General features: G+C 52.1%; 2 protein-coding genes across 2 annotated transcripts in view; both read right to left on the reverse strand.

Moving 5' to 3' along the window:
* The window catches only part of DOC2B (double C2 domain beta), a 32,608-nt gene extending 30,878 nt beyond the window's left edge, over positions 1–1,730 (reverse strand). Inside the window, exon 1 of the mRNA XM_031059777.1 lies at positions 1,720–1,730. Within this exon, the coding sequence (XP_030915637.1) occupies positions 1,720–1,730 (11 nt within the window). The remainder of the gene's footprint in view (positions 1–1,719) is intronic.
* A 10,388-nt stretch (positions 1,731–12,118) lies between these two features.
* RPH3AL (rabphilin 3A like (without C2 domains)) overlaps positions 12,119–18,783 on the reverse strand; it is a 39,153-nt gene continuing 32,488 nt past the window's right edge. Inside the window, exon 9 of the mRNA XM_031059830.1 lies at positions 12,119–14,452. Within this exon, the coding sequence (XP_030915690.1) occupies positions 14,418–14,452 (35 nt within the window). The 3' untranslated portion in view covers positions 12,119–14,417. The remainder of the gene's footprint in view (positions 14,453–18,783) is intronic.

The raw sequence follows: 18,783 nt of genomic DNA on the forward strand, positions 1-18,783 counted from the left end.
GGCAGGAGTTGGGGTGATGGGGTGAGGGGACGTGGGCTTTGATTCATCCCCCTGGCAAAGCGGGGCTGGTCCCTGCCAGACCCCTCCTGAGGTCACCGGGCAGGCTCAGCAGCCAGCGTCCTGCTGTGTCACATCCCGGGGCGGTGAGCAGAGGGACAGGGACAGCCCCTGGGGACCCTGAGAGCCCCCAGGGACAGGGACAGCCCTCAGTGACAGTGACAGCCCCGCAGGCAGCGCCAGGGAGATGCTGTGCCACATCCCGAGCAGGGGGCACGGATGGCACCACTGCCCATTCCTGCAGCCCCCAGGGACAGCCCTGATTCAGATCCCTGCAGTCCCAGCCCACAGCAATGTCCCTTCCAGAGCTCAGCACCTGCTGGATGAGCTTCTGGAGCTGGGAACACACCGGGGATTGAAGCAACACCTGTGCCCCGCTCAGGGTGGCACAGCCCCTGCCAGCTGGTGTGTGGCTGTGCCATGGAGCTGGTACAGCAGCACAGAGGGGCCAGGGACGGGCTGGGCCAGGGCTCAGTGCCACCGTGGCCATGCTCAGCACCCCTCCTGCCCTCCCTGGGCACGGCCAGGGCCCCAGCACCAGCCAGGACAGGGACAGGCTCCCACCACGGGCTCCCTGGAGAATGCTGAGCTGTGCTTTGCTCAGGGAGTTGGTCTCAAACTGCTGGTTTTACTCATTCCCCCCCATGTTCAAATCAATAAATCTGTGGCTTCACAGGCTGCTAGAAGTGGACTTTCCAGTAAGGAATGACAGAAGGGAAACGCTGCGAGAAAATGATGCAAAATCCTGCCCAAGTTACTCACCCTGCCCAGGAAAATGTGTCTGAACTATCTCAGAGGAGCAGCCTCTCTGCTGGCTCAGCTCTGGGGGGGTCTGGTGTGAGCCTGGGGCACTTGGCATGCCCTGGTCACCCAGCACCATGCCCAGCTGCCCTCCAGGTAAGCTGGCACATCCCTTAGCCGTGCACACAGAGCTGCAGCCTCCTGCAGCCTGGCAGGCAGGTGATTATTAAAAACAAAGCTCTGCTCTTCAGAGGATTTCCCCCAAATCCCAACAAAATGACACCCAACCTGTCTGTCTGCAGCAGAGTTCAGCTTTCATTCAGATTTTGGTAAATGTTAATGCAAGTCTTTGAGTCATAACACACTGGCACCAGGCAAACCAACCTCATTTACTCCTCACAGGCAAGTGAATGTTTCTCTCCTGAAGCATCCAAACTTGTCACTGCTCTGTACCCAGACATGAGGCACATCTGAGGATGATCTAATGACCTGGGAGAGCAGGAGACAGCTCGCTGCTCCTTTGTGCCCCTGCTGTGTTTTCCCTCCGAGGTGGCTCCTGCCTGTTGCAGGTCTGACAGCAGATCCAGCCTCAGTTTAACCCCCTTCCCACATCCAAGGACTCCCAGGACATTAATTCAGAGGGAAATGCCATCCAGAGGCTGAAAACCTCACAGGTGGGCTGATGCTGGGTGGAAACATCACGGCAAGCACAAGGAGGCACCTCTGGATTTGGGTGTGTTCACCCACACAGGCTCCATCTTTGGGTGCAGCATGCAGGATGTGGTGTGGACTCAGGCAGAACGAAGCAGAAATCGGGCCTGATGCCCAGAAAACAGCAGCAATTTCCTCTGAGAAAGGGCAAATAAATAAATAAATAAAATCAAGTTACATGCGAGGGCCTAATGCCGTTACTGCCATTACAAAAGCGTCATCGTTCCAAACGCTTCCTCAAAGACCCAGATTGGCAAAGATTGTTTTATAGCACAGAAAAAGCAAGGTTCTGGGAATTGAGCTGAACCTCTGAGCTCTTCTTCCTCCTGCACCAACAGCCAGGATCAGGGCCCAGCAGCACCAAGTGGGAGATGCTCAGCTCACCCAGGGATTCACTCCCATGCTCAGCTCACCCAGAAGAACAACAAGGGGACAAAAAAGGCAGAATTGAAGCAGAAAAGCTCCCTGAAGCAGGGCAGGTGTGGCCCCTGAGGGATACCCCATCACCAGCCCTACAGACTGAGAGAAACCAAAACCAAGGCTCACTGCTCACAGCTCAGGTGGGGCTTTGTAGTCCCTGCCTGATCCCAAGCCTGCAGAAAGCAGCTGGAGCCTTTTCTTAGCCTTTAATGAATCCCAAAGCAGCTTGGTCCTGATAAACCACACTTTTCCTACCTTCCCACCCTGCCTGGGCGTTTCCTCCTGGGCTGCACAGCCCCACACGTACCCAGGGCTCCCCAAATGTGACAACCCTGAAGCTGAAAGGGACAAAAATAGAAAGTTGGGCTGGAAGACAAAAGCAGGGCTTGCAGATACAAAGCCAGTTTCCAGGTAAAGCTCTTAATTCCCACCGTCTGTCTAATGCCCTGGAATGTGACTGGATTTGATGCCTGGCTGTGCTGGGGCCAGCCAGAGCTGCCCTGCCCACGCTCGTGGCCTCTGCTGCCCTGACAGGGGGAGTTTGATTTCCCCACCAGCCCCCCGGGAGGAAAAGAGAGAGTTTTGATGTTAAAATGGCAATTTGAACCCACAGCTCTGCCTGGCAGGAGCAAAGCCACTCTGTCAGGGCATAGGAAGGGGGAGGTGACCATCACAGAGCCAGCAGCAAAGCAGGGATGGGATGAGGAGAAGAGCAATTTTCTCTGTCAAAACCCATGTTTTCTCCCAGGATCCTGAGCTCAGCACCGTGACATTGTGCTTGGGGTGTGGGATGCAGGAACTGACACTCCAGCTCCAGCCCAGGCTCTGAGAACACCAAGGTTCTACTTTAAATGTTGCCCTGAGCAAGGGCACAAGCAGAGGTTTAAATACACCCAGAAAACGCCTGTGGCACTCACTGTCCCTGTGCCACAGCCCAGATTCCTCCTCTGGACATGGGCAAAGAGAAGGGATGTTCCTACAGCCCCCAAAAATGCAGCACACAGATTAAACACACACCCAAACCCACTGGCTGTCCTCAGGACACGCTTGAACCAATTCTCTCACAAATGCTGAGCACCAAGTTCTGCTGTTCCAGGTTTAAATCCATGAGAGCAGGGGCTGATTCCAGTCTGATCAATTCATTTCCAAATGGAGAGCACAGCAGCAGGCTGGCACACCCCATTGCTCGCCAGGGGTTCACCCACTGGCTCTTTATTTGTTTCTTGGTCAACTCAAAATCTCTCTGAGCCCCCCTGCTCCGCTGGAGAGAGCACAAAGATGCCAAATTAAAGCCTTCACCACCTCTGGATCTCACCCTTGACCTCAGAGAGGTGGGACAGGGAGGTTTGGGGGACACAAGGCGGTTGAGGGACACAAGGCGGTGACACGGGCAGCACCGGCCCTAACTGGAATTTTGCTTTTCCCAACCATTTCAAAGCCTGAAAGCGCCCACAGCTGTAGGCAGGAGAAGGTGCCAGCAGACACCACCAGCTCAATCTGGCTGCAGGGGCAGAGCTGGGGGGTTTAACACTGCCAGGGGATGCCAACACTGCTGGAAGAGACCCCTCCATCCCTCCTGGGGTGGCTCAGCACTGACCCTGCCTTCAGCTCCCCTGGCTGGGAGGTTTCAAACATATTTTTAATTTTTTTCCACTGAGCTTAGCTCCAGCATGGCTGTGTGCATGGGAAGGGGGTTAATTGAAAAGCAACACGTGCCTGGCTCCTTGGCTGGCTCAGGCTCTGTCTCCTGGCTGATGCACAGCTCCTGGCAGCCTCCCCTCCAAGATCCCTGCCCTCCACTGCTGGGGAGGCTTGGCTGAGCCCATTGCACTCCTTACCTGGTCAAACAGCCTTTGCATTTGCTAAGGAAAGCAATAATAATAATGGTGATAACTGGGAAACTTGGCCAAAATAATCCTAAGGAGCTTATTGCAGGCTGTGCTGATTGCAGCTCCCCAGCAGTGCTGATATCCCAGTGCACCCTGGCCCCCACTGCTCCTCTGCTTGGATAATACCTGAAGTTATCTGTGCTCCAACAGGCCCTGCTAACAACCATTATTTGACCAGATTTAACCAGCAATTACCAGCTGTGAACAAAATCGCTGTGGTGGAATACAACCCACATCCTTTTCACAGCACAGACACAAACAAACCCCTGCATTGAGCCAGGCAAGGGCCAAATGCCAGCAGGGAAGAGCCCTCTCCCCTCAAAACATTGCTTCAGGTTCCCAGGGACGTTATGAAACACCCAACCAGCGGCAAAAGTGGATGGAATCCTCCTGGCCAGCATTTTGCTACCTGCAGATGGACCTGGAAAGGAGCTGGAAAGGAGGAGGGAGGGAGGGAGGCATCAGCTCTCCCTGCATCCTCAGGATGGGCCCAGAATAGCTCTACTTTTGGAAGGGGCTGATGTTCAACGTTCAGCATATGTTGCCATTTCCATGGGAATCCCGAAATAGTTGGTGTTTTCTTTTGTGATTTTCGGCGCCCTGAGGTTTTTTGGAGTCCTGAGGAACGTGTGCCCTCCTGCTGGGGAGGGGACCTGCCCTGCTCTGCCCCCTGCCACACCCCAGGCACTGCCAGCCCAGCAGAGGGGACAAACAGCTGCTGCAAACCCCACTCTGGGGAGCAGAGCATAAATCCACCCCGGGTGGGTCTGTGCACAGCAGGAAAATCCACCCCAACAGTGCCCAGGATCGGGGTGACATCCAATCTTGGGGCACAGCACTGCCAGGGGCTCAGTCCTCAGGGGGATTTTCTTGGGGATGAATTTTGGGGTTTTTTCCTCCAATTTCTCTCCGGATCTGTGGGTTCCTCTGAGCTCCAGAGCCCTGGCAGGGGTTTGCCATGGCCAGAGCCCTCCTCTCACACGGCTGGCTCTGATGGTTGTGAGACAAATGCAGACCCACAACCTTGCAATCAAGGGAGGGGGGACTTCTGTGCAGCATCAACTCCTATTAGACTAATTTTATCTGCTCTCAGTGCCTTCCCAAGCTGGAGTCAATGTCCTCTGAGATTATCCAGCTGACTTGTCTCAGGAGTTTCTCCCTGCTCTTACCTCTTCCCAACTGTCCCAGCTGCAGGAGGATGACAACATCCCATCCCTCCTCAAGACTTCCCAGGCAGCCAGGAGCAAAGCCTGGTGTTCATTTTGCAGCAGCAGCTGATCCTCTGGTGGCTGGGACACCAGTCCTGGCCTGGAGAGCTGGGCTGGGCTGGGCTCTGCTGCCTCTGCACCCCCAGCTCTTCCCACTCCAGGAACGTCCAGGAACAGAGTTCCCATCAGCATTTAGGGCCCGGCCCCGTTGCCATGGAAATGGATAGACTTTCTGCTCACATTTTGGTGGGAAGAGGCATTTCAGGAGTCACAGCAGCTCCCAGAGTGAGCACAGGAGGAGCCGAGTGAGGGCAGAAAGCAGCAGAGCTCCATGGAGGCACCGGGGGGAAAGCGCTCCCACCCCACGCTCCAGGAATTCAGAGCTGGATGCAAGCAGAGGGAAAAATGCCACCAATAACCAGCAGCAGAGCGAGCTCCAGGGATTCACAAAATAACATCTTGGGTTTGCAGTATTAAAGAGCAATTTGGCTGCATTAAGAGAGCTTTAGAGCTGCTCCTCTCCCACATCCACGTCAGGCTAATGACATCCTGTCAAAAGCAATCCACCCAAACCCCCCTGTGCAGTCCCTGTACCTGGCACAGCTCTGGGGCAGCTCTGTCCTGCCTGCTGCTCCTCCCAGGGCTGGCAGATGTCCTGTCCATCCCTGGATCGTGAGGCTGAACCATGAACTGTGAGGGAATCACCCATCCCGGGTGCCAGGGCGTTTTCCTGGCTCCATCCACAAATCCCAGCATCACGCCAACACGAAAAAAGCAACAAAAATGGAAGAGCAAGAAGAGGAACAAGAAGAGGAGCAAGAAGAGGAGCAAGGAGAGGAGCAAGGAGGAGCAAAGACCCCACAGATCCACAGTGGGATCAGGCTGCTGGAGAAGCAAACAACCCCAGATTCCCTGAAGCAGGCAGGGCTGCTCACACGGGCACCACAAAAAACAAACTCACAGCAGCACCTGCGGGGCAGCAGGGAAGGAAGGAATTGAGGCCACAGCCCAGACAAGCAGATTCCTGCCTGGAGAGCAGCATTCCTGGCAGGGCTGGGCAGCCAGGCCAGCCTGCAGGATGCTCTCAGACCCAGGGGCTATTCACAGCCTGACCTCATGTCACCCCACTCAGCACAAAACTCCTCTCCACTGCAGGGAAGCCCAAGCATTTTCCAGCTCTGTGGTGATCCAAGGAAAAGAAAACTTCGGAGCAAAGAAAACTTCGGAGCAAAGAAAACCCACCAGCTGGAAAAACAGGAGCCAGAGGGAGAGGTGGCATTCCTCCCAACACAAACTTCAACATGATCACCGTCGAGGGGGGCACCTCCCAGGTCACTTAGCAGCCAGAGGAGTCACTAGATGGCCCTGCTAGCCCTGTTCATCTGATCTCAGCACGGATATTGAGAAATGCTGCCTTGGCTGCTCTGCAGGAGCTGGGAAAGCTGCTCCAGGTCTCCTCCTGCGAGGAAGGGCCTGGAGGAGAGCGTGGCAGCCAGGGGGCACCTTGGCCAGGACATGTGGCAGGGGAAGGGTCCTTCCTGGTGCCACCATGCCCTGGGTGTCCTCTGCCCTCCCCGAGAGTGGCTCCACGTGCCAGGGATGCTGGAAAGCTCAGCACAGTGATGTTGGCAGTGATGGGTGTAAGAGCCAGGGAACCATATTAATGAACCCCGTGCTGCTGGGTAATCATGGCATTAGCGTTATTGGATTAGCACATTTGCATAATTTGGGCACGAGCTGCTACCTGCACGGGGACATATGTTTACATGAATTTACATCTCATTTGCATCCCGATCAAGCTGCATCCTCAGCAGCTTCCCTGGCTGACCAGCCAGGGGCCATTGGCACCTCCACCCAGGGGGCATTTCCTGCTGGCAGGGACCATCCCAAACCACTCAGGTGCCCACAAAAAGCAAAATTTTCCCTCCTCGAGGTGTTCCTCACACAGGTCTCAGCACTGGGGCAGGACCATGGAGTGACTCTGGCTGCTAAATGACCTGGGAGGTGCCCTCCTCAACCGTGATCACGTTGAAGTTTGTGTTTTGAGGAGTGCCATCTCTCCCTCTGGCTCACATTTGGATCCCATTTGGCTCCCATTTGGACCCCATTTGCATAAGTTGGGCACGGGCTGCTACCTGCACAGAAACATATGTATTTACATGAATTTACATCCCATTTGCATCCCGATCAAGCTGCATCCTGACCAGTCAGGGGCCATTGGCACCTCCACCCAGGGGCCATTTCCTGCTGGCAGGGACCATCCCAAACCACTCAGGTGCCCACAAAAAGCAAAATTTTCCCTCCTCGAGGTGTTCCTCACACAGGTTGGACCTCGTTATGCCCCTTATCCATCCCCAGCCTCAGCACTGGGGTCACCCAGGCTAAAGTTGTCCTTCCCCAGCTCCCCCAAGCTCCTGCTGCCTCCCAGGTCCCAGGAAAAGGAGCAGCTGAGTCCATCCTTTCACATCCTCCTGTGAGAAGGGATCCATAAAACACTCCCAGCAGGCTGCAGAGCTCAGAATTTAAGAGGCCAATAAAGGGAGCCCAAAATGAACTCCTTTCTCTGTCTCTTCAAATCATGTGCTCTTTGATTCGATTACTTGATTTTATAGGAAAGGGGGAGGGAGATTCAATTATTTGATTCTTGATTTCTTAGCACAGAAACACAGAAACCACAGAAATTCTGCAACCACAGAAAGGCAAAAAAATCCCTTCAAAGCAGCATCGCAGCAGTTTGGTGGCAACATCAGGTTTATGGAGCTGTAAGAAATCAGCAGTTTCCCCTCCTGGGCTCCTCAGCAGGACCTGCTCCAGCAGGAAAGGAGTGCAGGAATATCTGAGCACCAAGTGCTGCAGCCCACCCACAAAATTACGGGGTGAGAGGTGGCAGCTGCCTGGCTGTGTGTCCCTGAGTGCTTCCCCAGGGCAGAGCTGCTCAGGGAGGCACCAAATCCCTCCACAACCCCGGGAATTATGATCTGGGAGGGAGCAGGAGCTGCACACTCACTCCCAGGCATCTCCAGCCCCCCAGAAATCGCTGCTGGCCCCTTCCAAAGGCTGCCATGAAAACTGACAGCAGGAGCAGCCCAGGGGTGTCCAGAGCATTTCCATGCAGGCTCGGGGTAAGCACAAATCTGCAAATCACAGGGATTCATCTCTGAGTCTGCAAGATGTGAAGAGCCAAAAACCCCGAAGTGCCTTTGGGATTAAACCTACCTGAAGCCATCAGCAGCAGGGAGAGCAGCAGGGATTCCCGCTGGGAAGGTTTTCCTGGGATGCTGTGAGCTGGAGCAGCCCTCTGCCCCCTGTTCTGGTGCACACAACGATGCTGCCATGTCAGTGAAAGCTCAAATGGCGTTTTCAGGGTCTGCTCACCCAAACCAAGCCGCAGCTGCTGCTTCCCCTCCTGAAGAGACTGGAAAGAAAAGGAGCATTAAGGAACTGCTCACCTGGGTGAATCCAAGCCTGGGGGATTGGGTTCAGAGCCCAGCTCTGTTCTGAGGAAGGTGAGCAAGGCACCTGTGGGGTGGCTGTGCTGTCCCATTAAGCAAAACCCCAGTTTTGTGTTCCCCTTGGGATGCCTTTGGCAGCTGGGGTTTGCCTGGAGCTCTGGGCTTTGTGGTTTAAAAACCCTAACCCTAGGTGTGACCCTAACCCTAGGCAGTAAACCCAGCCTAGGGCTCAGGCTGTTTGCAAGGAAAAAGCTTTGGAGAAACGTATGTTATCTCAAAATCCACCAGGACTGAGACTGTGCTGCAAAAATCTGGCTCCTGCAGGCTTCCCTCTGCACAGAGGTAATGCACCAGGCTGCATCTGATTTCTCCTCTCCCCTTCCAGCCCTTTCACCCTCCTCTCCCTATCTTCGAGGAACAGATGCACCCGTTCATAACCAAGCAGAGGAAAGTGTGAATTTCCCTTCCTCACTGCAGTGCAGCTGGCAAAGCACAGGAGGGAAAATGATGTTTTGCACGAATACAGGAATTATCTGCACTGATCTTATTAAGCCTGAATGGGGAAGCGACAGGAAAAGAAAGGAGGGAAGTGAAAGGCATTGTTTGGGCGCAGCATCATTATTGTTTATCCTCTCCAAGCACTCCATCATCCTAATCCCAGCATCTCCCACGGAGACAGGTCAGGAACAGAGACCTGTGGAACAGCACGATGCAAACCTGGCAAGGCAGCACCTCGGGGAAAGCCTCACCTGCAATCCCCAGGCAGCTCACAAACGTTATCGGTGCTGAAAATACCCACATGGCACCAATTAGCACCAGAGCACTGGCATAGGCAGGGGTGAGGGAGAAACAAGGGCTCAGGAACTCCCTAACCCACACCCCCACAGGGATATTCTTATTTATCACACGAATTAATCCCATGCCAAGATGCCCAGGACACAAGAGCCAATTGCTCATGCTACAGGCAGCACAGCAACTCTGGCAAGTACAGAAAAACAATCCCAAGGTGGAGATTCAAACAGAACACAGCTCACCTGCTATCCAAACTGGGGGAATTTGGCAAGTTTCCTCCTCAGCACTTACCACACATCAAGGCTGCTCAGGGATGCTAATTAAACAGGTCCCTCCCAGACACAGCCTGGAAGATTTACATCCCTCATTTGCATTTCTCAGTTTGTCTTTCTTCCCTCCAAGGCACCGTTTGAACGGCCGCGGTGTGATTGCTCGGAGGGGCTGGATTTGGCACGAGTGCCTTTTGAAGACGAAGGGCTGTCCTGTCAGCTGCTCCTCCTGCCCCTGCTCTGCCCCAGGGGGGCTCAGCTGGTCACTGAGCTTTTCTTGGTCTCTTGGGCTCGGTTTCACCAGCTGGGAAATAAAGAATGCTGGAATCAGCTGCTCTGGGTGATCCAGCTGCTGTCCCAGGGGCTGGGAATGGATCTGGGGATTCTTTTCAGGGTGAGTCTCTGAAATACCCAGCAGGGTTGTTGGGACCAGTCTCAGAGGTGTGATCTCCCCATCCAGCTCCCAAATCCAGTCCCAAAACCAGAGACCAGGGCAGCTCCCACACCCCTGCTCTGCTCAGAGCAGAAGTTTGCTGGAACAGAACTTTGTGTAATTGCAAATAACTCAAAGCAGCCACGGTGCTGTGGGAATTTGTCAGCTCTGGAATCACAGGTCAGTCACACTCGGGGGGAAGGTGTCTCTGCCAGCAGCCCTCTCCTGATAAGGCTCTGATTAGCAGCAAGTCACCAGGCTGATAAGAGGTGGGAGGAGGTGACAGCTGGCACGGTGTTCCTGTCTGTTCTGCCACGGAGAAAAGGCAAGATCCTCATCTCCTGCAAGGCCAGCACCACCTGAACCTGCTGCACACAGAGGCAATGGTCAGGGAGGGCTCTGGGTGAGGAACTCAGGGTGGAAGTGTCCCACGAGGTGCTGACCCATCACCTGCCAACCCAGGCCTGCTGGCAGGGATGGGAGTGCAGCACCAGCCCTGCCAAAAAGCTCCCCTGAGCTGTCTGTCCATCCCAGCCCCTGCAGAACAGGCTGGAGAGCAGTGCCCAAGGGGGAAGGACAAAGGGATGGGAGGAAGAAAAGGGAGAGGGGGGCAGGTGAGACACCAGCCCTCTGCCCTTGGAGGAAAAAACAACTTCTGGGAGCAACTGCACCAAGTTCAACTTCACAAATGAACTCCAGAGGTTGTTTGCCAGTTTGTGTCACTGCCCAAGCCCTCCTGCAGACTTTCCAGACCCAGCAGTGGCCAGAACCACGTTGCCCAATGTGAAAAATGCATATTTTATGATTGGCTTTTTGCAAATATTAAAATTAGTATTATATGTGTTGTGTTAGAAAGTAATGATGTATTAATTCTCTTAAGTAGTGTGTTAAATATAGTTTTAGGTTATAACAAAACGTTAAAATAGAAACTATGCTATGTAGGATACTTTTTTTTCTAAAGAAAGGACTGGCACTGAGATAGCAGCCACAGGATACTTAAATCTTTCAGAGAAAAACAATTTAATGCCCCATTATCAGGACAAATGAAGTTCTTCCCACCTTGCTCAGGCCTGAAGGTGCCATCAGGATTCAGAGGAAGAAGCTGACACTGACCAGACAGAATCCTGTGTTTGAGTGGAATTTATGCATCATGTATGAGCTGTATGAATATGCAACAGGCTGTTGTTTTTAAGGGTTAATCCTCTGTTAACGTGGGTCCTTTTTCGGGCTTATTTTGCCCAGAAAAAGGTACCCAGACTGTCCATAAATCTTTGTTTCTATTGTCTCATATCATCCTAATCCAAACTGTCCAAATTATTATTACTCTAATTGCATCACTATTTTTACCACTGTTTTAGTACTATTAAACTTTTAAAATTTTAAAAAGAAGTGATTGGCATTTTGCACACCCAAACCTGTCACCCATCCCCTCCGGCCACAGACGGCTCTGACAGGGGAAGCACTGCCCTCCCCTCCCAAAATAAAGTGTAAGAACCAACCAGGGGAGCTTGGCAGTGCCCAGGCAGCGTTTCTGACTCGCAGAGATCCCACAGCTGACTCTCCCAGCTGGCTGTTGTCATGGCAAGCAGGGAGGGGAAGCAGCAGCACCAGAGCTGCTCAGTCCTTGACACGCTCCATCCTTGGCCCGATGGCAGCTCCCCAGCACAACAACCCCAACAGCAATTACTGAGGAGCTTTTAGAGCAGGGGAAAGCAAAAAAAAAAATTAAAAAAAACAGATTAAAAAGCTATTTGAAACCTTGAGGCTGAATGCTGAGGGAACAGGAGAGCCAGGGCTGCGTGAGCTCGGCACACAATGGGGAGACACAGAGACACTTCTTGGTGGCCCTGCTGGTCACAGAGCCTCGGGAGGCTGTGGGGACAGCACTTGGCAAAAGGACAGTTGCTGCTGCTTTGTGAGTCTTGGTTGCAGTGTGGAAAACCTTCAGGGAGGGGCTGAGGAGCTGATCTGTGCCCCTGCCAACGCCAGGCACAGAAGAGGGGACAAGACAAAAGGCGATTTTCAAGTGTAGGATTCAATTAAATCTCAATTCCACTGGCTGGGTTATTGTCTTGCCTTGTTGGAGGATTTGGAGAGTATCTACAAAAAAAAAACTTTTTACTGTTTCAGGAATGGCAAGGAGCTGTTACTGAGCAAAAGCTTTATTGTTTCCAGTAGTAAAACACCACATAAAAGTTGTGAGGGATGGAGGTGAGCACAAGAAAATAATAAACACAAATGACCAGAGCAGAATGAAAACATTCACTGAGCTCTTCTTGCCCACATTGAGCTGGCTCAAAAGACAGGTACAGGCTGAGGATAATATTCCAACAAAAGCCACAAAACACAACCAAGAGAATCACCACAAAGGGAAAAGTGGCCTTCAAAATAAAATAGGGCCCAGAGCTGCAGATATTCCTCTATCACATTCAGTTGTGCCTGGATCACATTGTCCAGGACCAGATCCTTCCCTCAATCCACGAGGAGTCTTTCCACAGCTGATTGAACAATTCTGGTTGGAACTCAGGTGGAATTACCCCATGGAGTTAAAACATACAGGTAAGAAAGAAAAGCTTCCAGTCTCACTAGCACCAGAGCAATGTCAAATTTATCTCTGAGAGTGTTTTATAAAAGGTGGCCTTGGTTAAAAAGCAAGCTGATGCCTCACAGTGGCACAGCAAGGACTCCCAGGCTCCTGTGCAGAGCTGGGATCCCATGGGGTGGGAATGGGGACACCAGGGACCTGCCTGCACTGCCCTGGAGAGAAGCACAAGGGACACAAGGAGAGCTAGAAATGACACTCAAGATTTTAAAAGCTCTTTCCAACTCAGTGTAGAGCTGGTGATGAGAAAGGAAGAGGTTTAAAAAAAAACAGAGTCAATTCCTAGAAGTCTTTTCCCTTCTCCTTGTGCTGTAGAATTAACTTTGGCTGGCAGGCCAGGCAGGCTGAGGCACTGCACTAATGAGCAAGACAAGAATCACTTGGATTGTCAAAAGCTTCAAGGCAAAACAGAACTCCTTTTGGTGCCTACACACACTGGAAATTGAAGACCCTACAGCCCTGAAACCACACCAGTATTTCAGCTGGAGCTGACAGCTGGAGCTCCCTCTTCACACACAGCTGATGGTTTTGGCACTCCCCATTCCACAGATGCAGTTAATGGCCAGGTTAACAACAGCCCATGCCATAAAACATCCCTCAGTGGAGAACAGCCTCATCCCTTGCTCTGCCCAGCACTGATGGTGTGCACCTCACACTCAGTGATTGCTTTTTGTGCCATCTCAGGGAGCCCAAAGGTTTTGTTTCCATTTGTAAAAGGGCAGGAGCAGATCACAGAGGGAGGGCTGGAAGCATTTCACCAGCAAGCTGCCACAGCACTGAACAGGGCAGCAGTGAGGGAATGGCCTCTGCTGGGCCATGCTCATCTGCAAAGCAAGCCAGGGATTGATTTCCCATCTCCTGCCAGAGTGTTCCAGCACCCAATCTCATTTATCTCCATCCTGCAGCCATTTGTAAGAACACACACTACATGCACACAAAGTGCCCAGAGCAAAGGGAAGCAGAACAAAAGAGAAATAACCAGGGGAAAGGCTGACATTAATGGGCACAAATTGCCTTTAACTCCGTGATTTCAGAGGGAACTTTTTGGAATCCTTTGTTTCTTCATAATAGACAGGTCAGCTCCAAAGCATTTAATAAAATCCACAGACTCCCAGGGTGGGTTTTGTTCAGGCCTTCGAAGATCTAATTGCTCCAGAGATGTGAGGTAATTTGATTTTTCTCATCTGTCAGGCCTTAGAGGGAAATTGTCCATTCTGGAGGATAAGCAGGACCAGGGCATGCAGTTTTCAAGAGCCTGACTCATGATGACACCACCAGAGTCAGCCAGATGCTGAAGACTTCCAGGAAAAAGGCAAAAGAAGGTGTGCACGTGGGAGGGGAATCTGCAGGGTTTACAGGGTAAAGTGATTTGAAAGCTTTTATCCCATCTGGGCACTCACAGGCAGCCAGCTGGGCTGGGGTTTGGGGGTGTGCTCCCCCCAGGAGCTGCAGCAAACACATCTGCCCTGACCCTCACCCTCCCACGAGCACAAGGGCAGTGAAAAAATCCCAGCAAACTCCTTGGAGCGTTCCTTTACCCTGAGCAGAGAGGGAGGGAATGGGAGCACAGCTTCACCAGGTCCATCAGGAGCTTCTGGTTCCTGCTGCCCCCTCCAAACTCACTCCAAGCAGAACAACGACAGCAAACACAAGGATGGGAGCAAATCCAGCCCCAGTCCCTCTGCTGGGGCTCTCAGGGCCAGGCAGTGCTGTCCCAGCTGCCACTGCCTGTGGAAGAGCATCCCAGAGTCACCACAGGCAGCAGCTCCTGTCTGGGCTGGGGTCTGAGGGATGGCAGTGCCGGATCCAGGACAAAGCAGCTCCATCTTCACCCCCCTCAGAATCAGAGCCGTGTTCTGGTCCGGGCTCCTCGTTTGCCTTACAAAAAAAAAAAAAAAAAGAATAAAAGTTTTGTTTGGAAAGCAGCGAAGGGGAGAGGCTCACACAGTTATTTCACGTTGTTTTTGTGTGCTCAGTGCCATTTTGAGAGCTCCCTAAAAATAATAAAGAGAACATCTATGCATCATTAGTCCAGCAGTCAGGGCCCATTAGACTCGATTAAAGGAAGAAAAGCCAGGGGAGGGAAATGAGGAAAGGAGGAGAAATGAGGATTTGTGCTGCTAGAAGTGGTCCTTCAGTACATGCTGAGGTCAGAGAGGAAACCAAAGCTCAGCTCTGAGGGGTGGCAGGGCAGATCTGCCACGAGACAGCAGCCACAGCACAGGGACAGCCCCAGAGCTGGGATGGGCACAGGACAGCCCGGCTCTGCTCCAGATTTGGGCTCCTGTTGGCTGAACAAACCTGAGCTGATCGCTTCAGACCAAGCTCAGGCTCTGCTGGGACACACTGCTGCTCCTCTTGGAGAAAGGACAGGGAATCACAGCAATCACAGCATTCAATGTCAATTGTTCAAGGCACCAGGAGTCCCAAAGCAAATCCCTCCCAGCAGCTGCTGCCTGACATCCCTGGTGAAAGATAACCACAGAACCTCTCTCTGTGTGTTTACAAAGACTCCAAAATCCACTTTTCACTTCTATCTTGCTGACTTGCCCTGCTCTTCCCTTCCTGCTTTGTTTGCAAAGCTGCCATCAACTCCTGCCCTCGGTGCTTTGTGCAAAGTGCTGAATGGGAAGTTGGAGTGAATGTATTGCAGAGGGCAGAGAATGAGTCTGAGGAGGTGGGGACAGGAGGCCAGACAGGCTGCATGATCAAAGACCAAAGCACAGACCTCTGCAGTGGGAGAGAGGGCACAAAAATAGGAGTTTCATCCTCAGCAGCAGACTTGTTTCCTGATAGATTGAGTGAAAGAGCTGAGAGAATGAATCTTTGTCATCCCTCTATTTTGAAGGAAGAAGCCTTCAATTTAAAACTCCATAAAGAATTACAGGAGTAGTGAAAGTAATTTATTTTTTAGTTACTTGAGCCTTTATTCGCTTAACTCCAAGGCGGGCTTGAAAGAGCTGGAAATGTTTTGCTTCTTCCACTCGAGGATGAAAATATTTTAATTCCCTCAAACATGGAAAGGGGCACAGGCTTCTCCTGAGGTTCATATTTACAAATGCATTGTATCTGGAATGCAAACCTTGAATCATTTCCTAATGCTGCCACTACCCAGAGCTATGTTTTATTTATAAGTACAGCAGGACCACTCGCTGCTCTGTGCATCTGAGGAGGCAGAGACAGCTCAAAGCTCCTCAGCCATGAAGGCACAATTCAATTTTTTCACTTTGGGGAAGACAGACAACTTATCCTCCTCCTTGGCAGCAGGAAAACTCAATCCCAGCGAGCTCTGAGCGAAAGAGCAGTGCCCAAATGTGATGAGGCAGCCAGTGAAGGGAGCAGGGGCTTGGATGGGTGTGGGTGAGGGTCTTTCCTTCATATCTGACCCCTCTGTCCTTCCCAAACTGTGCCCTAAACGCAGGCAGAGGGAGGAGGAGCAGGGATTTCCCACCTCTCCCAGCCTGCTGCAGACCCAGCCCTGGAAATCCACACCAGCAAGGAACAAGCCTGAAAACATTTCAGCAACTTTCTCACCAGGCACAGGAAAACAAAAGTCAACTCCCCAAAGACTGCCATGAAGCAAGTAATTAAAGAAATTACTACCTCATTTGGAGCCTAATTACTGTTAGGGCATTTTTTCTTTCCTTCCTACATGGAATGGAGCAGTCAGACCCACTGAAGCAAAATGCTACCTCCTCATGGTCCCTGAGGGAGCAAAGCAGACATCTGAGAAGAAGAATGGAAGTGAAAATAGGAGTTAATGCTTTAACTTCAAAGATGCCCAGAGAATTTCCTGCCACAACAATAATGCTGGATGGCTCTGCCTGGCTCATGTATTAACAGCTTGAATATTTATGAGCAGAAGTGGATGCCTAGCCCAGCCAGGGAGGCACTGAGCCCACAGAGAGACACCATTCCTAAATGCAGTCAGTTCCTGAAAGACAGGGCATAAATCTCCCCAAATTAAGAGAGCTGGGAGCAGCACTCGCTGCCCATCTCCCTCAGCCTCTCCCAGCACAAAGGAGGCGCCCAGGAGAGGCAGGAGAAGGGCTCAGGCTGGACCTGGTGACCCCTGGGGATCTTTGCAGCAGGTCTCACCCTGTGCCTGCACACCAGGACATTTCTGACCCTCAGCAGGCAGTGCCACCCTCCTCTCAGCTCTGTTTAACGTGGCTCTGTTGAAGTGCCAGCTGCTGCACCACTCTTTAAGTATTAATGCTTTAGACAACACATTGGCAAGCAGGCAGAGATGGGGAGGCTGTGATTTGCACTCACTCACTAGAGCTTCTCTCCTGGCTGCCTCTCAGAGCTGATTCCAGCAGGAAGCAGAGCTTCCCCAGCCCCACAGCCTATGCCAGGCTGGCTCCCCCCTCCCCAGCAGCCAGCTGCTCGTGGAACAGCCAGCAGGATTCACCATTTCTGGGGCAGACTCTTCAGAAGATGCTGAGAACCCCATCAGCTGGCACCCATCAGTGCAGAACCTGCTGCTGATCTGAGGGGAGATGACTTTGGTTTCATTTACCCCCTGCAGCAGGCCCAGCTCAGATTTCTTATCTCCATCCAAAGCTCTCCCTGGGCTAATGAAAACCACTGTAAGATACTGATTATTTCTTTGTTTCATTCTGTTCAATATTCCCCTTCCTTAATAAAAACATCATAATCAACACAAGTGAGGATTTTGCTCTTTTTGAAGGCATCTCTCAGCATCAGAACAAGGTGAGTCACCTGCCCTAGCTGGGAGCAAGAGGGGAAAAGAAAGACTGTTCTTCTTCCATATGTGCAAATTTAATTTTCTTCAGGATAAAACCTTTTTCAGGACAATGAGTGTGTGACCTCCCTGTTGAAAGCTATCAGGTCAGAGCAGGCACCTCCAGCAACTGCAGCTTCACAAGCAGAAGGAGCAGCAGCCCCTCAGAAAATGGGGCTTTTGAAAGGCTTTGAGAACAGGTGGTAAAAAAATAAAAAAAAATAAAATAAAACTGGCAACCTCTCAACTCACCACTCTTCTGAAACTTTGGCTCACGGGCTGAGGTTGCCTCAATCCCAACGCAGCTCTGACAATGAGTCATTTTATGACAAACTCCAGGCTTCATTATCAGCCCCAGCAAAGCCCAGGCGGAGCTGGAGCAGCGCACTGGAAACCTCCAACCACTCCTTAAGGGCTCCTTGTCCTCCCCTGGCCAAAACCCTGCTGCTGGCTTGGCCTTCAGGCTGAAAGAGCCCAGGACAGTGAGAGCAGCTGCTTTTGCAGCACCTGTGCCCAGCTCCCTGCTCTGGAGGTGGCCTGGGATCTCAGGATGCTCAGCGAAGTCGCGCCTGAGAGCGGAGTTAGAGCAGAGGTGAGAAAAGAAGTGCAAAGAAAGAACAACACCTGAGGTGATAATATGGAGCAAAAATTGCTCCTGACAGGGTGTTCTAAAGGTGCAGAAAATCAGCTTTTAACAGCCCCATCCTGCAGCTGAGGATCAGCAGCTGAAATGAGGAAAGATCTCTGCACAGCAGAGCTCAGGGAATGTCCAAAAGGCAGGGGGAGGCTGGGAACCCTGAAATCCAGCACCCACCACTCTTTAAATACATCAACAGCAAGAGCAGCCTCTGTTTGTTGGCAAAGAGAGGCACCCAAAGCGCTGAAGCACCCACTGCTGATTTCCTGCCTGGATTTGGGGGGCCATGGAGCCCCTGTACCTGGGCCCTGAGCAAAGCAGCCCCTTCTGCAGGAACTCTGAGAAATAAACGACCCCAGACATAACAAAGATCTTTACAGAAACTCCCTAGGCAGCCAACCTGGCTTAACCTTTTCCTTAGCAGGATCCTCTCTACATCTCAGGGCCAGCTTTAACTGGGCTCAGGAGATTGCTGCAGTTTTCCTTTTTTAAATATCAGCCCATGCTGCCTGTCGCTCCAGCTCTCCCCCATCTTCACAGGGAGATCCCTCTGGAAAGATCTGACCCCTTGTGCCAAGCTTTGCATATGGAGTTTTTAGCAGGAAAAAGAGGGTTTTTTTCCTTTTTTTGGTGGGGGGGGGGGGCTCTGAAATAGAGTTTGCACTGTCATGGCCAGGCAGCAGTTGGCTCAAAGAGCAGGCAGAGAAGCTACAGAACACATTGTCCAGGAGTGGATCCATCCATCCATCAGGGGCAGCACCCAAAGGGGCACCTGCTGTCCACCAACACCCATTCCCACCCCAAGGACAACCTCCAGCTCCTTTC

Source organism: Geospiza fortis, unplaced genomic scaffold, assembly GCF_000277835.1.
Source record: "Geospiza fortis unplaced genomic scaffold, GeoFor_1.0 scaffold538, whole genome shotgun sequence".
Lineage (NCBI taxonomy): Eukaryota > Metazoa > Chordata > Aves > Passeriformes > Thraupidae > Geospiza > Geospiza fortis.